General features: G+C 36.7%; 3 protein-coding genes across 3 annotated transcripts; 1 reads left to right on the top strand and 2 right to left on the bottom strand.

The window, feature by feature from the left end:
* The first annotated feature begins 7,857 nt into the window (after nt 1-7,857).
* LOC130465826 (uncharacterized) lies at nt 7,858-10,556 on the top strand. The gene is made up of 2 exons (XM_056834674.1): nt 7,858-8,202; nt 9,279-10,556. Exons 1-2 carry the CDS (start codon nt 8,069-8,071, stop codon nt 9,697-9,699), a joined length of 555 nt encoding a protein of 184 aa, XP_056690652.1. The 5' UTR covers nt 7,858-8,068; the 3' UTR covers nt 9,700-10,556.
* A 2,761-nt stretch (nt 10,557-13,317) lies between these two features.
* LOC110774771 (40S ribosomal protein S6-1) lies at nt 13,318-16,808 on the bottom strand. Its single transcript, XM_021979359.2, has 6 exons — nt 16,670-16,808; nt 16,477-16,541; nt 14,486-14,543; nt 14,299-14,407; nt 13,827-14,099; nt 13,318-13,738 (listed from the first exon to the last, which is right to left on the bottom strand). Exons 1-6 carry the CDS (start codon nt 16,673-16,675, stop codon nt 13,497-13,499), a joined length of 753 nt encoding a protein of 250 aa, XP_021835051.1. The 5' UTR covers nt 16,676-16,808; the 3' UTR covers nt 13,318-13,496.
* A 2,244-nt stretch (nt 16,809-19,052) lies between these two features.
* On the bottom strand, nt 19,053-19,633 carry LOC130463925 (uncharacterized). The gene is made up of 2 exons (XM_056833217.1): nt 19,229-19,633; nt 19,053-19,115 (listed from the first exon to the last, which is right to left on the bottom strand). Exons 1-2 carry the CDS (start codon nt 19,631-19,633, stop codon nt 19,053-19,055), a joined length of 468 nt encoding a protein of 155 aa, XP_056689195.1.
* Between the last annotated feature and the right edge of the window lie 17 nt (nt 19,634-19,650).

The raw sequence follows: 19,650 nt of genomic DNA, 5'->3' as shown, positions 1-19,650 counted from the left end.
GTAAAGAACTTTCAGGAATGGAGGTAGTACAAGTTTAAGTGTGCTTTAAATTGTGATACATGTTTTGTAATACCTCGTATTTTTCATAATTTATAAATATATTTTTATATATTTATAAGTATTTTTATGAATTTAATTGCAGTTAATAGGAATTAAATGTATTTTATTTTTAATTAATTTAATTATTAATTATTTACGAAACCGGATTTTTGTTAAATAAATTCAACGAATTTATTTAATCGGGAATCGTTGGGTCGTATTTTGAAAACGAATTTAATTCAATCTAAGCCCAGTTAAATTTCATGATCAAACCCAAAAAGGCTTGCAAGGAATTAATATTAATTAAGCCCGTAAGCAAGCCCAACCTTAAACCCTAAAACCTAGCCCATGAAGGGATGAGAACCTATAAATACCCCCTTCCCTTCATTAAATCCCCAACCTAAATTTCAGAAATTTTCTCTCTCTCTCTCTCCTCTCTTGTTCGTCCGCCATTTCCTTCGGCCCCAAGGCACGAGTGCCTTGCTCGTGTGCCTACCCAGCCGAGTGCTGCCCCGCGCCTCACGCGCACACCCTCGTCTCTCTCTCGCCTTTGCAGCCCGCAGCCAGCGCACACGTTGTGCCGCTGCTGCTGCTGTGCCCGCACACCCTCGCGCCCCTCTCTCTCTCTCCCAGCGCCCACACTCTCTCGCCCATGCAGCGCTGCCCCGTTAACCACACTGAATTGACGACGAATTGATGAATAATCAATTCCATTAATCAATCTTAGCTACGCATCGGAGTGCTGGTAAAGACCTGGATTGGAGAAGAGAAAAGCACAAACACGTTTTTTGGTACCCATTTCTTAGGAATTTTATTGCTTCGTTTAACAACAGTAATGCTCAGCAAAACGTGCTTTAGGGGGTTGTCACTTGTAATTCGAAAGGGACGATATATTTATTTATTTTATTTTTATTTGTTTTTGAATTTTTTGTTACGAATGAGAGACAAAGGCAATATAGATTACAAACGGGGTCGGAAATTTTAACCTGAGAACTATTGTACAGTTTTAACCCCATAAGGTCAAGACCTCATTGGTGAAAAGGACCTTTTCTGAGGTAATCCTCGCAACTGTGTTTTTTTTATTAAATCTCAACTAGGGATGGCAATGGGTAGGATCTGGATCAGATCCTACTGATCCATATCCGTTTTTTACACATGGATACAGATCCGGATACAGATCCAAATCCAACGGATTCGCGGGTAGGATCTGGATCCCCACAACTAATTTTTCTCCTTCAAAAAATATTATTTTTATGTTTTTTACAAAAAAAAATATTAAAATTATGCATTCACCTTATGATGCAAAATATTTTCTAGCGGAATACGAAAAATAAATATCAAAATCATGTAAAAATTAAAGTTTATTTTATTTTATACATATTTTAATTAAGAATATTTTTTAAAAAAAATGGATCCATGGGCAGGATCTGGACCAGATCTTGATCTCAAAAACAGGATCCAAATCCTATCCACCAAAAAAACGGATCCGGATCTAGACCTGCACTGTCCAAAATTTAAAGGTCCAGATCCTATAATACGGATCTAGACCCATCGGATCTGGACCGGTTCCATTTTTGTATTATTTGACCTACAATAAACAAAGTTAATTACAATAATTAATACAATTAATACACAAATTTTATATTAATTATGCCTTAACCTATACAAAATAATGTTAGTGATATCATTAACAAACACATCAAAATATTTCAAGCATACTAATATGCAAATTATATATACGAAATGACGATAATGAAACGAATAAATTGATTTTTTAGGCTCCTCGGAATTTTTACCGAGATTGTTTGGGTCTTAGGGATGTACGAGCCTTCAATAGGGGCACTCATGTAAGGGAAATATTGTGATGAGTCTGATGAATGATGATTAACGAAACTTTAATGACATGAGTGCATGAATGTGAAAATGTATATCTATAACCCTTTTAAAAGCAAGAACCACCCCATTGGAACAGTAAATTGACGTCCATTCCCCTCAAATCCTTCTTTGAAAAATCAGTATTCTCTTATAAACAGTGTATTTACTATTTTAGCCTTACACACTCCATTTACTGATTTACCCTCTGAGCTTCTCCTCATCAATTGCTAGCTAACATTTCATTGCCTGCCACGTTTAAGCCGTTGTCTGCAAATTAATGGCACATATTTACCAGACTTGCCTTCATCAACCAAAAATCGCCAACCCAGAAAACACCTCCCAGGATTCTCCCGCCCCAGCGCCCCTCTCTTTTTTCAATATCCTCCTCTCCCCTTTCAAGAATCCTGGGCTCCGGCCTCCATCGCGTCGTCTTTTCGAACCCCGAAACCAGAGGAGAGAGCAAATTAATGGGGAAGATTAATTGGGGTTCGAGGATTCACCCGGAAACCAGACGAGAGAGAACATTAGTGGGGAATGGAGGTAGAGGACGGGAGATGGCAGGGTGGGATAGGCTTCAATCATAGCTGGGGCCGGGTTGTTGGAAATTCTCATTGGGAAACACAAAGGAAAAAAGGGTGAGTGAAAATTCAAGAGTCCCACATTGGAAAAACTCTTCATATTCCTCTTGTTTATTAATTGGGGAATGAGTGTAACTCTTGTTTAAGAAAGTGTGAGAATGGTATGGGTGGACACATCACACACGCGCGCGCGCCGGGCCGGGCGCGGGCCGCGGGCCGTGGGCCGTGGGCCGCGGGCCGTGGGCCTTGGGCCGCGGGCCGTGGGCCTTGGGCTCTTGGGCTCTTGGGCTCTTGGGAATGCGGTTCGCGGGCGTGGGGTGGGTTTTGTGGGTCAACCCTGTTCTTTTTGGTAACTGGACCGGTTTGCGCAAGTCACTGTTACGGGAATCTGTATTGATTACGTAACCGTTGGATTAAATGCCATTAATTACGTCCGTTACTATGATCAATGTTTTTGACCGTTTTCTGGCTGTTGCAACATTCATTCCCTCAGCCGTTTTTGTCTGTTGCAATGCTTTCCTTCTAATTATTTAAATCAGAGTTTCAGTTCCCTTCACACAGAAAATCATACACACAAAATACGAAAACACATTCTTACTCTCACACAAAATTGCTCTCGGTTTTGGGCATACGTTCTGTTCTACTGCACCGGGAGGTAGCGCGGAATCGTCTTTTAGGACAGTGGGTGTCCACGACGCAACAATTGTTCTTCGTTCAGTTCATCGAATCAGATAAGTTTGTTCTAATTTTCGCTTTAATCGCAACAATCTAAAAGACGATTATTATGGCTTTGACTTCCAAATTCATGATTCCTGATATGTCTAAGTTAGAACCTCTTGATGGCAAGAATTATAAACGTTGGGCTGTTAGGATGCGATTCTATTTAGAACAAATTGAGATTGCTTATGTGCTTGATGATGTTGTCGAACCTGATGATGAAACTGAATTGCATGCTTTTGAGTTGAAATTTGCTAAAGATGATAGGACATGTAAGGGCATGTTGCTGCATCATATGTCGAATACTTTGCTTGATATCTATATGGGGTTTAATCATGCTAGGGATATTTGGGATGCATTAGAAAAGAAATATGGAACTGATGATGCTGGTACTAAGCGTTATTGTGTCAGTAAGTGGTTAGCTTTTCAAGTCCAATATGATAAACCAATTATTGATCAGATTCATGCTTATGAAAATATTTGCATTGCTATGGCTGCCGAGGGTTTGAGTATTTGTGATATTACCCTTGCTATAGTTTTAATTGAGAAACTCCCACCCTCTTGGAAAGATTTTCGTAATCAGTTAATGCATAAGAAAAAGGACCTTACCTTAGAGGAGCTTGTAGGTCACCTGAAAATTGAGGAGGAAAATCGTATTAAGGATAAGGGTCAATCTGTGTTTTCCGGGTCTGCTAAGGCTAACCTTGTAGAATCTAAGCCTCATGCATATTCTGAAAAGTTTAAGGGAAAGGGAAGTCCTTTCAAGCCTCAAGGGAAACCAATGAAGTATAAGTTCAAGGGCAAGTGTTTTGAATGTGGGAAAACTGGTCACAAGTCTGTAGATTGCAGATCCAAGAAGAAGTCGGATCAGAACCAAGCCAACCTTGTTGAAGCTAATGAAGTTTCTAATCCTAACCATTTTGTTGCTGTTGTTTCAGAAGCTAACTTGACAGGTAATGTTGCTGAATGGATCGTTGATACTGGAGCAACGAGACATATCTGCACCAACAAAGACATGTTCACTACCTACGAAAAAACTGATGGTGAAAATGTCTTCATGGGTAATTCAGCTTCTGCAACTGTTCAAGGCAAAGGGAAGATCGTTCTCACTCTTACCTCTGGAAAACTTATTACTCTTACCAATGTGTTGCATGTTCCAGAAATGCGTAGGAACCTGATTTCTGGTAGCTTGCTAATTAAGGCTGGATTGAAGCTTTCATTTGATTCTGATAGGCTTGTTATTACTCATAATGGGGAGTTTGTGGGAAAGGGTTTCTGTAATGGGGGTTTATTTACTCTTGATGTCAAACTTGAAATTATGAATTAGAATGCTAGTACTTCTTCTGTTTATATTGCTGAGTCTATTGATTTATGGCATGCAAGGTTGGGTCATCTTAACATTGCTTCAATTAAAAGGCTTAAACAACTTAACTTGATCCCCAGTTTTTCTAAAACTGATTTTGCAAAATGTGAAGTATGTGTTGAGGCCAAGTTTGCAAAGAAGCCATTTAAATCAATAGATAGACAAACTAAAGTACTAGAGCTTGTTCATAGTGACTTGGGGGATTTTAAAAATTATGAGAGCAGGGGTGGTAAAAGGTATTATATTACTTTTGTTGATGACTGCTCAAGATTCACCATGGTTTATCTTCTCAGGTCAAAAGATGAGGCTGAGGAAATGTTCCTCAAATACAAGGCCGAAGTGGAGAACCAACTTGATAGGAAGATCAAGAGACTTAGGAGTGATAGGGGTGGTGAATATGACCCTAACACTCTTAAGGCATTTTGTGAGCAGAATGGGATCATTCATGAGACAACGGCTCCCTACACACCCGAGCAGAACGGGATTGCTGAAAGGAAGAACAGAACATTGAAGAACATCATGAATTCTATGCTTATTAGTTCTTGGTTTTCTGATAACATGTGGGGGGAAGCTATATTATCTGCTTGTCATGTTTTAAACAGGGTACCTCACAAGAAGCTAGACAAGACTCCATACGAAATATGGAAGGGTCGTGCACCTAACCTAAGTTATTTGAAAGTGTGGGGGTGTCTAGCAAAGGTGGCTATACCCAGCTTCAAAAGGGACAAGATTGGTCCTAAAACGGTTGATTGTATTTTTATTGGTTATGCTTACCAAAGTGCTGCATATCGTTTTCTTGTTAAAGGTGCTAACAATTCTTATGCAGGTGGTAACATCATTGAGGCAAGAGATGCCGAGTTTTTTGAAACAGTATTTCCTTTGAAAATATCTTGTATCAATGATGTGCCTTCTTCTAGCACTTCTTCTAGTATGCCTGTTGTTGCTCCTCCCACCTCTGATGTGAATTCTGAATTGGAGCCAAGGAGGAGCAAGAGGGCAAGAAAGGAAACCAGTTATGGTGATGATTTTATTACTGCTTTCTTAACTGAACCTTACTTGATTGATGATGACTTTGTTTATGTCTTTATTTTGGAAGATGATCCTAGGACCTATGAAGAGGCTATGAAATCTGTTGATGCAGTGTTTTGGAAAGAGGCAATAGATAGTGAACTTCAGTCAATCCTAAGTAACAATACTTGGGAGTTGGTTGATCTGCCTAGGGGTTGCAAGCCCATTACTTGTAAATGGATCTTTAGGAAAAAATTGAAATCCACTGGATCCATTGACAAGTATAAGGCTAGAATTGTGGTAAGGGGATTCACCCAAAGGCATGGTATTGATTATTTTGATACTTATTCTCCTGTCACTAAAATTGCTACTATTAGAACTTTGATTGCTCTTGCTTGCATTCATGATCTTGTTGTGCATCAAATGGATGTTAAAACTGCATTTTTAAATGGTGATTTGGATGAGGAAATTTACATGGTTCAACCGGAAGGGTTTGTTGTTCCTGGTCAAGAGAATAAGGTTTGTAAATTAGTCAAGTCCTTGTATGGGCTTAAGCAAGCTCCAAAGCAATGGCATGACAAATTTGACAAGACTATGACAGGTAATGGGTTCCATGTAAATGAAGGTGATTCTTGTGTTTACTCTAAGCATGATTCTGATGGTTGTGTGATTATTTGTCTTTATGTGGATGATATGTTAATTTTTGGGACTAATTTGGATCGAGTAAATGAGACAAAAAGTTTTCTAAGTTCTAAGTTTGAAATGAAAGATATGGGTGAGGCAGATGTGATTTTAGGAGTGAAAATCAAGAGAACTCCAAATGGCATTTGTCTTAGCCAAGCTCACTATGTTGAAAAGTTACTTAAAAAATTTAACTCTTTTGACGTCGATCCAGTTAGGACTCCCTATGATCCAAGCATCCACTTAAGGAAAAATAATGGTGATCCTGTTAGCCAATCTGAATATGCTAAGATTATTGGTAGTGTTATGTTTCTGATGAACTACACTAGACCTGACATTGCTTATTCTGTGAGTAGATTAAGCAGGTATACTCATAACCCAAGTCATGAACATTGGGATGCTTTGAAGAGATTGCTCAGGTACCTTAAGGGTACCATGGATTGGAGTTTGCACTACTCCAAGTTTCCAGGAGTTTTGGAAGGCTATTGTGATGCTAACTGGGTTTCTGGCAATGATGAAATTAACTCTACCAGTGGTTATGTTTTCACCCTAGGGGGTGGAGCTGTGTCTTGGAAATCTTGTAAACAATCTTGTACTGCTATGTCTACTATGGAATCTGAGTTTATTGCTCTTGAATTGGCAGGTCATGAGGCAGAATGGTTGAGAAATGTGCTTGCAGATATTCCGCTGTGGGGGAAGCCAGCTCCTTCAGTTGCACTTCATTGTGATTCGCAAGCGGCTATTGCTGTGGCAAACAACCATGCCTACAATGGGAAGAAAAGGCACATTCGTTTGAGGCACAAGGCCATCAAAGAATTGTTGTCAAGTGGGGTGATATCACTAGACTATGTAAAGTCTGAAATGAACATTGCGGATCCGTTAACGAAAGGCCTATGTAGAAAACTATTTTTGGAAACATCGGAAGGGATGGGCCTGAAGCCCGTTGAATGAATTGTAAAATAATGAACTCCTACTCACAGAGTTCAAAGGACGACATTATTGTTATAATTCGGAAGCACAAAATTTTATTTTTTGTCCATCCCCTAGATGCTATAATGTGCTTGCTACAATAGGAAAGAGGTTGAGCATACGGCTCTTAATGAACCCATACCATATGTTTGGTGGTGTGAATGTAGCTCACACTTGATGGGATTCACCTACGTAGGTGTGGAAGTGTGGCCGCTTCCTATGAGAATTGCGATGTGGGCTATTCTCTAGAGCACCTATGAGCATATCCAGGTCGGACGTATGGCCAGTATAAGGCGTCACTTTATTCGCGGAGTCAGAATGTCATACATATTCAGTTGCGTGCTTTAAGTGACGGGTTTCTATCTCCCTATCAAGTTCAATACGAAAGTCACTTGGTAGGAAAGAGATCATAGCTTAAATGTCACTAAGTGTTAATTCAAGTCGAAAGACATTGACACCTATTCAATTGTTTTGTTTGCCCAAAACCAATATCCTTCTCCTTTCTTTTCTTTCTTTTCCGCATATTCGAACCTGTGGGGGATTGTTGGAAATTCTCATTGGGAAACACAAAGGAAAAAAGGGTGAGTGAAAATTGTAGTCGGGATCAGGCTTGCAGCCTCCAGCACTTTTGGGTCAAGAATTGTTATCCACGTGTGATTAAAGGTCATGACTTATTATTCACTTGAGATTATGTATTACACTCTTAGTTTGCCTAAATCGTTCTTAATATGTCTTGAATAATAATAGTACAAATTAAAAGCTACGGAATTGCTCCGTTGTCCTAAAATATTTAGTTGTTTACTTGTATATGTGACACTCCTTTTTAATTCATTCATATATGGGTACTAAAACTCTTAATCTTTTGTATTTTTGCTTGCCTTGTATTGTGAGCCAGGAATTGGAGAGAAGATGGGAGTGTGAGGTCTATGGAAGGACCTATAGTTCAGAAGGATGCTTACATCATGCTTACAAGTATGGTTTTTTTTTTTCCCTGTTATCATGCTTTTCATTGATTGAGTTGTTATTATGTGACATTTCTGTTATCTTAGATTTCTTTGTACTTTTCAGAATGTAATTTGACATTTCTCTTATCTTAAGTACTCAATTGCAATGTGGGTGTTTTTCTTTTTTTTTCTGTACTTTTCAGAGTTTACCCTTAGTGAGGTGGATTTCATTTGTTGAATTCTTTTTATATATATAGAGGTGGTTTTTGCCTTTGGTTCTTAGCATTTCTACTCTTCCTGTTCCCTTCTTTGCTCAGCAAGAAATATAAAGGTGGGTTTTGTGGGTTTTCCCCTGGGTTTTTGCTTACTATAATCTGGTCATTTGGCTTTTGCCCTGGGTTTGCAGCAGGGAATATACGTTTGTTTAATTTGTGAGTAGAAGTTCATAATGCATACATGTTGTATGAATATACCTCCTTATTCCTGAATATTTCCATATACCGTTTGCTTTAATTACCTATTACCTACGCACACCCTTATGCTCAATCATTTAGAGTTGCTCGTGAATTTGGACAATACATGTTTTGTTGCCTCCAGATGTAAAGTTGTTGTTGTTGCTGATCATGCTATGACATGTATTACATGTTTCTTGTATTAGGGTTACAATCCCTTCGGTAAACCTGTTTTCTTGCCTCGTTGCTTTCTGTGTGTTATGAGATTCTGCTGATTTCCTGGCATAGTTTGTTCAACATTTATATTTTTTCCTCTTGAATTCTTATTGCTCCTGGGTAAGTTTACCTTTGATAAGTTAACATTATGGTGCTTGCTCTTTGGCTTTTGGGAATTGGACATTTGTTATCAAGTTGCTAGCTGTTACAGAACCTTTGTGTTAGCATATGTTTTTTGAATTATACATAGGTCTGAGAGGGTTTAGGGAAGAATTTAGAGCCTTGTGAAAAACTGAATGCTTTTACTACTTGATTATTGTTAAAAGGATTGTTGGGGGATAAAATGTTAAGACTTAAGAGGAGTTTCTGAAACCAGTGTAAACATGTGTTCTTGGTAATTGTTAATCTTCTGAAGGGGCTTCTCAAATGTTGCAAGGTTGATGCTCAATGCCTCACGATTACTGGTAAATTTCCAGGCAGAAGTTGTGTTATTCTCCATGTATATATCTTGCACAGTTTCCTTTTTTCTTCTCCTCATCTTCAGCCGAATCCCCACTATGATCAACCAAAATATGCAGAATAGAGAGGAAAACAGTCCCATTGCCACATTCCATGCAATGGTAGTCTTCCTTCCATGTTTTCGATGGGGAGATGAGGTTCCACCCGAGCTTTTATTACAAGTTGGCAAGGGATACCCACAGAGGCCCGTGTTATTGGAGAATCTAGAAGGCGGGAAAGTTTCAAACCGCGTTGTATCAGGAATCATACCAGAGATTCAGATAGATCATTGTATGAAAAATCCATATCCGTCAAGGAAGAAAGACTGCCGAAAGATGGTTGTGAGAGAAGATCCATAACACCAATGTTTTTCATCTCTGCAAGATTTTCTGAAATTTGACCAGAGAGGTTATTATGACCCAAATTCAATATCCAGAGAAACAGATAGTTCATTTAACTCCTTGTTTATTTCTAATTTGTATTCTGGTGAAATCAAGTTCTAATTCCATTTTCTCTGATGAGTGGATCAAAGAAAGAGCTGCAAGAACTGAGGAAGTTGTTGAAGATTGGAAGGTTAGCAACCCAAGAATGTTCAATTGAACTAAGGGTATGCTAATAATTGCTGGCTTCATTATTGTTGTGGGTTCATCTTTTTTGTTATCAACAACTTAACTTGGTAAATGCAGGGTATAAACACCGGCTATTTACCTTTTAAGGTTTCGCATTTAGTGCAGGTGAACCTTAGCTTCCAGTTTAACATGGATGCTAATTTTGACTTGGTAGACGTGGTATTTTTCTTTATGCTATGGTCGTGGTAAGTTCGACATCTAGATAAAGGTGAACCATAGATTTCTTATTTTCTGCCAAGTAATATGGATTTCTGTTGACGTATAAACATATATCTATGGTTGTGCTATTCTAATGATATTGAATAGCTTTCTTTTCTACTTTTATTTTCCTCTCCTTATCATCGGGTAAGCATAGATACTATGCGGCTGTTATGAGAAATTATTATATCTCCATGTGTACTTAAATTTGAAACGTATCCATACTGAAAAGAGGCATGGAACTGTTATAATATGAAACTGCAAACCTAATATATGTGCTTAGAGTTATCTGTATGATGAAGGGGAACAACGTTTCTGCTACTCTGAAGTCTCTGCATTTGGATTTGTATTTGATTCTTTATGTTTATGTAAGACTCTGAATATATGGTTGGCTTTTCATTATGTTAATTTGTTTAGACTTTAGTATTTGCTTTTGGTAGTCTCGGTTTTTTTTTTCCTGGTATCTTTGGTGATGCAAAATATAATGGGAAAAACAATAATGGGAATGTAAGGGAATTTTTCAATGTACTTTAGTACTTAATACAGATATGCATCAGAAAGATAGCTATGGGATTAACCGTTTGAAATTTTTTGCCTACGAGTTCATGTTCATTCAAAAGTAGATTAGTTAAGTCTTTGACATTGTTTTTATTGGTGCTTCGATCTAGTTTCAAGACTAAGTATATTTCTCAATCACCACATTTTCCCCGTTCAATTTATCTTGCAGCCTAGATCGGCTCGCCTTTCGGCTACAGTCGTCATGGCCCGTTGTTGTATCCTTTTCTTATATTGCTTATTTGATATCCTTATCTTGTTACAGGATGATTATTCGACTCTTCAACCTCCAAGCAGTAGAATCTTCATCACCCGTAACACAGTAGCAAAAAAAAAAAATTATTAACCTAAAACATATTAATACATATTTTCATACATAATGAAAGACTTCAATGAACTTTTAAAGTTGAGATACCAAATGTGATTGGAATTGAGCTACACTTGTATACTTGGATTTCTTCTTTTCTTTGCGTTTATCATGTTTGATTTTGGAGATTAACATTCAATCGATTTTTTGGGTGGGCATCCGCGCGCAATAGCGCGCTGTCCGAATCCTAGTTGAGAGAGAAGTGTGAAATTTTCTGCCTTTTGATTAGGAGAAAAAAAACGCACGTGATTAGTGCTAAAACGATCCTTATTATACTAAATCAGAAAGAGTTAGTGCAGAAATGTGATCCGCCGCCAAAATAGTCGTGCCACGAATGGGAAAATGGTGCACGCTTGGACCAAGCGTGGCTGGCTTGGTGCAGGCGAGTTACGCTTGCTTTGTCCATGGGATATTTTTGAAAAAGACTGCAGAATATTGCCTTGGTTAGGTAATATTCGAATAAACGAAGCGGCAACGCCTGGTACGGGCGATCCATGCTTGGTTCAGGTGTGGGTCGTCTGCTTAGATTTGGAGAATATTTAAGCAGCGAATTAAAATTAGGTTAATACGAGTTAAATACATTAACTTTAGGGCTTAGTTGTTGGACTTTACCCAATGAGTATGTTATATTAAAATGCAAAAATGATTTGTTTGTCGAACTAGCGAGTGTGGGCCCATATATCAAAGGTTCAAGCCAATTCAACAAACAAAGTTAGTCCAGTCATATGACACTTTTGCGTAGACCCTTTTTAGGTGTCTACAAAGCCGACCTCCAACTAGTTATTCACATCATTAACTTCGTAATTAATCTGAACAACATTTATCAGATTTCGTATAAGTACATTAAATGCATGTTTGAAGCAATGATTCTTCCAACCTTCTCATCTCATATCTCTATCGGCTCTCTCCTGTTCTCAACCTCTATCAATTCTCTCTCCTCTTCACTATTCATTCTAAAATAAAGTTCTGTATGGCAAAAAATTAAAATCTGACCTTCTAAAATAGCTCATAAAAAGGTTGAGTTACAAAGCTCGTCTAATTTGAGCTCAAAATACAAACAAGCAAGGTCATGTCAAGCTCAAGCAAGTATTTTTTTAAACGGGCCAAGTTTAAACGGAAAATTTAAAAGCTCATTCAAGTTTGAGAATGCTCGTACACCAACATTCCTTAATAAGTTTAGCTCGATAACATTATTAATTAGTTCAACTCATCTTATCTGCAACACTACTTAAACTTAGATTTGTGAGTTAACGACAACCGGTTTTTCGGTTTTGAGGGTATTATAGACCATGTGCATCATTGGCCTTCGGTCAACTGAAAACAATTTCTCTCTCATGTATCTCCTTCTTCCACCTCATCTTTCGCTAACTTGACATACCCCTTACTTAAATCCTTTATTTTTCTTCCACAATCTTGATTCAAGGTCACTAAGTTCTTTCACCTATTTCTTACATATACTCCACTTTAAATTCTCTTTCCAACACAAGTTCTTATTTTAACAAACTAATAAATTTAAAATTAAATTATAATTAATACATTCAAACAATAAATTTTGTTTATTAAGTATTTGATATTAGTTTTATTTAATTTAACAAACAAATATTATTATTACGAAATAATTATTAATAAAAGTTACGGAGTGTAAAAAGGTTAATTAATTGCATACATAAAACTTAAAATTTAAAAGATAAACAAACTAATAATAAAATAAAAATAAAGGCTAACATTTAATTGCCTAACAGGTCAAGTATGTGACATGAGTGAAGAAAGCTTAGCATTTGACATCAATATTAAACCAAAGAGGAGGTACTGCTGTTTCAGAAAGGGCTACAAAATGCTTTGCATCATCTCCAACCCAGGCAGAAGCTTTAGCCATCCTCTATGCACTCGGTGAAGAACCGTGGGAAACAGAGGACTTAGTAATCCAGTGCCTAGAAACTGGTAATAGGGCTCATAGTTTAGCTTCTGAAGCTGGGAAAGTCCATTAGCTGCCGTTTTCGTTATTAGCTTTCCAAAAAAAAAACAGCACGTCAAGTGTAACTTAACAGATATGCTATGTCAAGGTTGCACTTGCTCTAAGGAAACAAGCTCGTCAGCACTCAGCAACAAAGCAAATGAAAGTAGTTGTGTTAAAGCCAACTTCCCCAATTTCATTCTTAAAACTACAACATAACAAAACTAACTCAAGGTAGGATTAAGATTAAAATTAAGGACATAAAACTATGCACTGTCTCAGGCAAACTAGATAGAAATGGTAATTCATATAGAAATCATATTACACTGTCTAAGATACGCAACAACTACGGAAAAACAAACATCAACAGGAATGTTACTCTCCTAATTCAAAAAAGATGATGCTAGATTTTGAATTATCTCATGACAAAGACTTAACCAACAAAAAGGCAACTTAAGCAGCTTCAGATGGTCGCTTGGTAACACCAGAAATCTTAGACCTCCTCTTGGCCAAACTCTCACTTCTCCTCTCCCTCTGCTCCTTCAACCTTGATGCAAGGAGCTTTTGGTACTCAGCAGCATCAGACTTGGCCTTAGAGATCCTCTTCTTCTTCAGTGCGATTCTTCTGCGCTTCCTTTGGAGGGTCAATGGAGTAACAAGACGCTGGATCTTAGGAGCCTTGCTAACCTTCTTGCCTGTCCCGTCCCACCAATAAGAGGAAATGAAATGTCAGGAAAGAAACTACATTAAATCTTAATTAACAAGGATACAAAAAACTGGTACCTTTCTTGTTGGTGAACTCCCTTCGGTATGTGTTGACATACTTGCGAACATCATCCTCCTTGGATAGGTTGAAAAGCTTTCGGATCTTGGACGCTCTCTTTGGTCCCCTCATCCTTGGCTTTTCAGTGTCAGTGAGACCGGGAAGATCGTTATCACCCTTCTTAACGATAACCAAGTTCAACACAGACAAATCCTGGCTCACAATGCACCCACGCACTGACTTTCTACGACGCTCACCATCACGTCTTCCGTGACCACGGAAGCAAGATGTTCCTACAAGTTATATATACTTTAGATTATAGAAAAACAATGCCAACCAACTGTAGCAGCTCTCAAATATCTTAACAGCATGCAATTACTCATTTTTCTTTAGGGGAATTTGCAATTACTTGCATAATTTTCCACCAAACAAATTATATTAGAGAACAAAATATGAAGCGAAAATATGGGAAACAAAGTAAAGGTCACAAACCTCGGTGGAGCAACAGGCGAACTCTTCCAGGAGTAAGCACACCCTGTTTCATGGGGAAACCTTGCTTGTCACATCCTCCCATGATTTTGAAAACGTATCCTTTGAATTCCTGCATCATTAGATTTTAATTAAATATTATCTTCTAGTCATTAATTTAAGAAATGCATTATAACAAAAGTATTCACACCTCTCCGAGAGCATCTCCATTGACTTCCTGAGAGATCCTCTTGTCATAGAAAGCTCGGCTGTTCAACACCAAAGGTTTATGAGCTCAGACAAACAAATAGAGCGGATGATGGTAATAGTCTTATTTAGTTCTATGCAATCAAACACATATCCATTTAACTAATCAATGTGATGATAACTGATGAAATACCTATTACGTAGGGTCTTACTAGGTAAGTCTCCCATCTAAACTTCATAAAATCAGTTCACCGAATACACAATCCCCAACCGAAGTTTAAAGAAACCCCGCACATTTCAGCTACCCAAGTAAACGAAGGTAACAGTTTAATAAAACGAAACAAGACATGGCAAGGATTCAAAGAACATCCACAGATAACAATCACAAATAATGAGCAAGTAATTAAGGGAGTGTTTGGTAAGATCACTGGGAAATGGAATGGAAAGGATTTTTTAAGAAGGGGAAATGGTAATAAAAAATGTTACCTTAAATGATTGTTTGGTATTATAATGGAATGGAAACAATTATAATACATTCCCTTTCTTTTTGTTTGGTATGATTAGTAATGGAATGGAAAGGAAACACTACTTTCATTTATTATGCATATTTCTTTCAATTGAAAAAAAGAAAAAGAAAAATGAAAACATTGGTACTGTTAATCACAAGATTCCTCCACTTTTATAATTCTCTCTCATCTATTTCACACGTCTCTCTCTCCTCTAACTACAAGCAATCTCTTTTTTTTCCTCTTCAATTAATTCTGTCTTTTTTGATCTTTTTCTTTTTTCTTTTATTCATCATCAAAATGACAAAATCATCAGACCATCAAAACTCAAAATCATTACAGCAGATCATCAAAAACAGATCATTGTAAAAGCAGATCATGGCTCACGGAAGTCATCAGCTATTACCATCATCCATCATCACAACCGTTAATCATCATCATCCACCAACAACATCAAATCGCGACCATCAATCGTCATCATGTTCAATCATCATGAAAACAAACAGATCAATCTTAAATAACCCAGAAATCTGTTGATGTTAATGATGATGTTGGTGGATGATGATGATCAAATGCTGCAACCCTTGAACCGTTTCAATTGATGTTGATGGTGGATGATGATGATCAAAGGTTGATGATAAACGGTCATGAAGATAGATGAATGACAGTTTGATGAGTGTTTGAGCCAATGGAAACAGTTTTTGTTTCCTTGGGTTTTTGAGCGGAAACAAAATGGGGGATGTGTTACCGTCAAGAAACGGTAATTGTTACTTCCCATCACTAACCAAACAAAAAGTAACGGCAATTGTTACTTGTTTTTCTTGCGCTAATAAATGTCATACCAAACACCCCCTAAATGTGATATATCTGAGAACCTGAGTGCACGCAGCCATTAAAATCAAAGGCAGTAATGCAAGCATTGGTTGGCTCAAAAATTATGGGCAACGCAAAGGGCTGAAAGCACCATCTGCTCCAAGAGCAAAGAGCCCCAGCAACGCTAACGATTGCCGACAATCATATAGATTTTATGATTAATGAAATATCTATTTTATACAGTCTCAAAAGACAAATCTTTTATCTAAACTACCTTGAAGATGGTTCAACACCATGATGAATACACAATTAGCCCCAACCGAAGTTATTAAAAAAACACCACAAGAAAGAATCCCCACATCTCAGTTAATTCAACACCTTAATCACACATTTAATCAAATATTACCCAATGAAACACAGAAAGCCGAAATTAAAAAAGGAATCCACCTCTGTAAAACACAGAAAAAACACTCTAATTGAGAATTGCCACACATGATTCACGAGAATAACAGGGGTTAATAGTGTCTTAGCAATCAATGTAACCAGGGAGCAAAATCGGAAAAATGGGCACATCCAAACCAAATACAATCCCAAAAACAAGTATAATTACAATACATTCAAACTCCCTGATTTAAATAATTATAAAACTACAGAAAATTTATGAAGAAAAACTCACAGTTTCTGGTCGTCGTCGATCTCGAGCTTCTTCTGGCACCCTGTAGTAGGGTTGGCGATATTGAACTGCAAACACCCAACAAAATCTAAATTTAAAATCAACAAAACCAGAAAATGTCCGTCGAATCTTAATTCACATACAACGAATTCACACAATCAGTGAAAAATCCCATAAATTCTTAAGATGAACAAACCTTCATGGTTGCAAGGAAAGAGTTGCGGCTGAGAGGAAATGAACGAGAAAGAGAGACTGCGCTCTAGGGTTTTGTAGCGTTCGGATTCAATTACAGATTGAGGAAAGCTGTAATTTATATAGGTACGCAAATCTTGGCCCTCTATTACTTAACGGTTGAGATTTGCGCAATATATGTGGGCTATTTGTTGTGCTTTGAGTGTTGATAGGCATGATAGCCAGATAGGAGAAATTTACAAATGGGCTTGACTCTTTTTTTTTGTTAAAAAATGGGCTTCAGTTTTGAAAATTCCAAGAGTGATGATATTGACAAAATCTCGACCAGTGGAGTTATAATCACATAAATTATTATTCTTAATCTTCTTTTTCTGTTTTACATTTCTTTTTTTTTATCCCAAACCTAACTAAATTATTTTAATAAACTAGTGCAGGACCCGTGCCACGCACGGTAATCCAAAATAATTTAGAAGGTACTCCTAAAAATGTACTCCGTAAATTGTAACAAATAATTTTTTCATACCACTAAACTTTATAAAAATATCGGATATTATTTTGAAATAGGCGAACATGTTTGGTCGTATCTTGTAGTTATATGTAATAAGCTTAAACGACACCAAGTTATTAAAGCCCATAATCTCGCTAATTATGAGAGAATTGGTGAAACTTAGTTAGTTATCTGCATCAAAATGTAAGGAGATTATAAATTAATTATTTTTATTATATCCTACCATTCTCTATGACCACGAAGATTATAACATTAATATTGATTATAAGAATATATAATCATTTTTTTTTAAATGTAATAAAAATATGTAAATAAGTAACAATAATGAGTAATTAAGTTGGTTAGGAGTGAGAAACCAAGGAACAATAAAAATAAAATTAAAATGTAAAATCTATTAATAAAAGTAACAGTTAAAATAAAATTAAAATTAAAAACTGTAGGAACTAATGAGATTAAGTTGGTTAAGAGTAGGAAACCAAGGAACGTGCTACTGTGCTACTCCCTCCGTCCCATAATATAGTGCCTGTTTTCCTAAAATGGTGTCCCTAAATGATGTGCCTATTTCTATTTTAAACCATTAATTTTTACTTTGAAAATTGTACTTTTTGACTTTTATTCAACCCATGTGCTTGATTTTTGTCCTTTTTAGGCCTATTTATTATGTACACACCTTTAATCTATAATTTATCTCTCCATTTTTGCCAACTAACATGTACTTTATCTTGAAAGTACAAATCATTATTGTTTTTATTATCAATGTTATCCTTTACCTTAATAACCGTGATTTTGGTCAAACGGGCACTATATTATGGGACGGAGGGAGTAGTATCTTTGAATTTGACCAAGAAAGGGTAAGTTTGTCAGGAGAACGTGGTAATATCTAAAACAAAAAAAAAAGGAAAAAAAAGAAGAAAAAAAAAATCAGTGGGAAACCTTCTCGTTTCTTCTGCCACCCCCATTCATCTTCTCCAACCAAACAATCACCATAGCCTCAATTCACAAAAAGTTCTCAGAAATCCATCCCAACTGTCAAACAAAACAGCTAATTGCAACCTTGAAGGCCACTTATTATAGGTTGCTTCTTGTTTTCTCCAAGTCTAATTCTATCTCAAAGTTTCAGAAAAAATCTCTTGATTTTGATAATTATAGTGAAAAGTATCAGATTTTTCACCTGCCACGGTTCAGGAACGCTTGAGTTGACATGAGTAAACAAATAAATTGATTTATTGTTTGGGACGCATGCATACAAGCGATTACCATCTCCTTCGTTCCTCCTCCCTACCAACGCTCTGGTAAGATAATTTTGTTTATTTTGCAATTGATTTTAACAAAATACTGTTGAATTTGCATTTTATAATTATAAATCTTTCATGGTAACTATAATTTTGGTAGAATTCAGGATATTGAAAGATCTTCTGTGCTTATTGAAAAATTAGATCGGGATAATTTTTTCGAAAAAGGTGAGATCTGATCACTACCATTGGAGGAAAGACATATCTTTCGAATTTTTGTTGGACCTGTAAGTTTCTTTTTATCAAATTTACTCAGAGATCCTGTTTAACATTATAGATATTTTTTACAACTAATTACAATCTCAAAGTTTATTTTTGTGATGCAAGCACCATGTTCATGCAAAAGAAAATTGCTTATTACTCATTTTATGTTTTTGTTTTTGTAAGTTCACTGATTTTATTATTCAATATAGGGACCAATCTGATTTAAGTTTTAGCATGCATGCATTATGTTTATTTAATAAAGATGAAAAATACCAAGTTAAATTACTCAAGGTAAAACACCAATCCTGTAAGTTCCGATTTATGTGTTTGAACTATAAAAAAGGAAAATAAAAATAAAATAAACAATTGAAAGTTGACATAAACTAAAGTTTGCCCACTATGCCTCTCTTGTATTCCACAGCAGGACATGATATCTCATAATGTATCTGCAATAAACATATGAAATATTTGTTTTAAATTGTCACTTAAAATATATAGTGAAGTCGGTTAATAAATAACAAAAGTTAAAATTACCTCGTTAACCTAAATTCTGGAATACTTCTTTGTTTACTACATTTTGGGTAGTATTATATGTACGGCCATCCTTATCACATATCAAAATTTTCAACCCACTTTTCCTGGTAACCCTTGAAATTGCAACATATAGTTGCCCATGACTAAAGACCGGTCTAGGAAGATATAGACCTACATGTGAAAGAGATTGGCCTTGACTTTTGTTTATAGTCATAGCAAAGCAAACAACCAATGGATATTGCCTACGCTGAAGCTTGAAAGGCAATTTTGTGTCAGGTGGGGTCAAGAGTAGTCGAGGTATGAAAACTTTGTGACCAATGTTGCTTCCCAATAGGATTTTAGCCTCAATTATATGGTTACCCAACTGTGTAACCACTAATCTCGTACCATTACATAAACCAGAAGGGTGGTCTATGTTCCTAAGTAACATAACAGGGACTCCTACCT

This window comes from Spinacia oleracea, chromosome 1, assembly GCF_020520425.1.
Source record: "Spinacia oleracea cultivar Varoflay chromosome 1, BTI_SOV_V1, whole genome shotgun sequence".
Taxonomy (NCBI): domain Eukaryota; kingdom Viridiplantae; phylum Streptophyta; class Magnoliopsida; order Caryophyllales; family Amaranthaceae; genus Spinacia; species Spinacia oleracea.
This window is presented reverse-complemented; position numbering and strand designations above follow the sequence as displayed.

Bases quoted from the DNA above. Each gene is read 5' to 3' on its own strand.
- LOC130463925 (XM_056833217.1), bottom strand. From the start codon at position 19,633: ATGTTACTTAGGAACATAGACCACCCTTCTGGTTTATGTAATGGTACG. The intron at 19,116-19,228 runs GTATTCCAGAAT...TGTTTATTGCAG, and splicing joins AAAATGTAGTAAACAAAGAA to ATACATTATGAGATATCATG.
- LOC110774771 (XM_021979359.2), bottom strand. The intron at 14,544-16,476 runs GTGAGTTTTTCT...GGTGTTGAACAG, and splicing joins ATCGACGACGACCAGAAACT to CCGAGCTTTCTATGACAAGA. The intron at 14,408-14,485 runs GTGTGAATACTT...CTAATGATGCAG, and splicing joins ATGGAGATGCTCTCGGAGAG to GAATTCAAAGGATACGTTTT.
- LOC130465826 (XM_056834674.1), top strand. From the start codon at position 8,069: ATGGGTACTAAAACTCTTAATCTTTTGTATTTTTGCTTGCCTTGTATT. The intron at 8,203-9,278 runs GTATGGTTTTTT...AAATGTTGCAAG, and splicing joins TGCTTACATCATGCTTACAA to GTTGATGCTCAATGCCTCAC.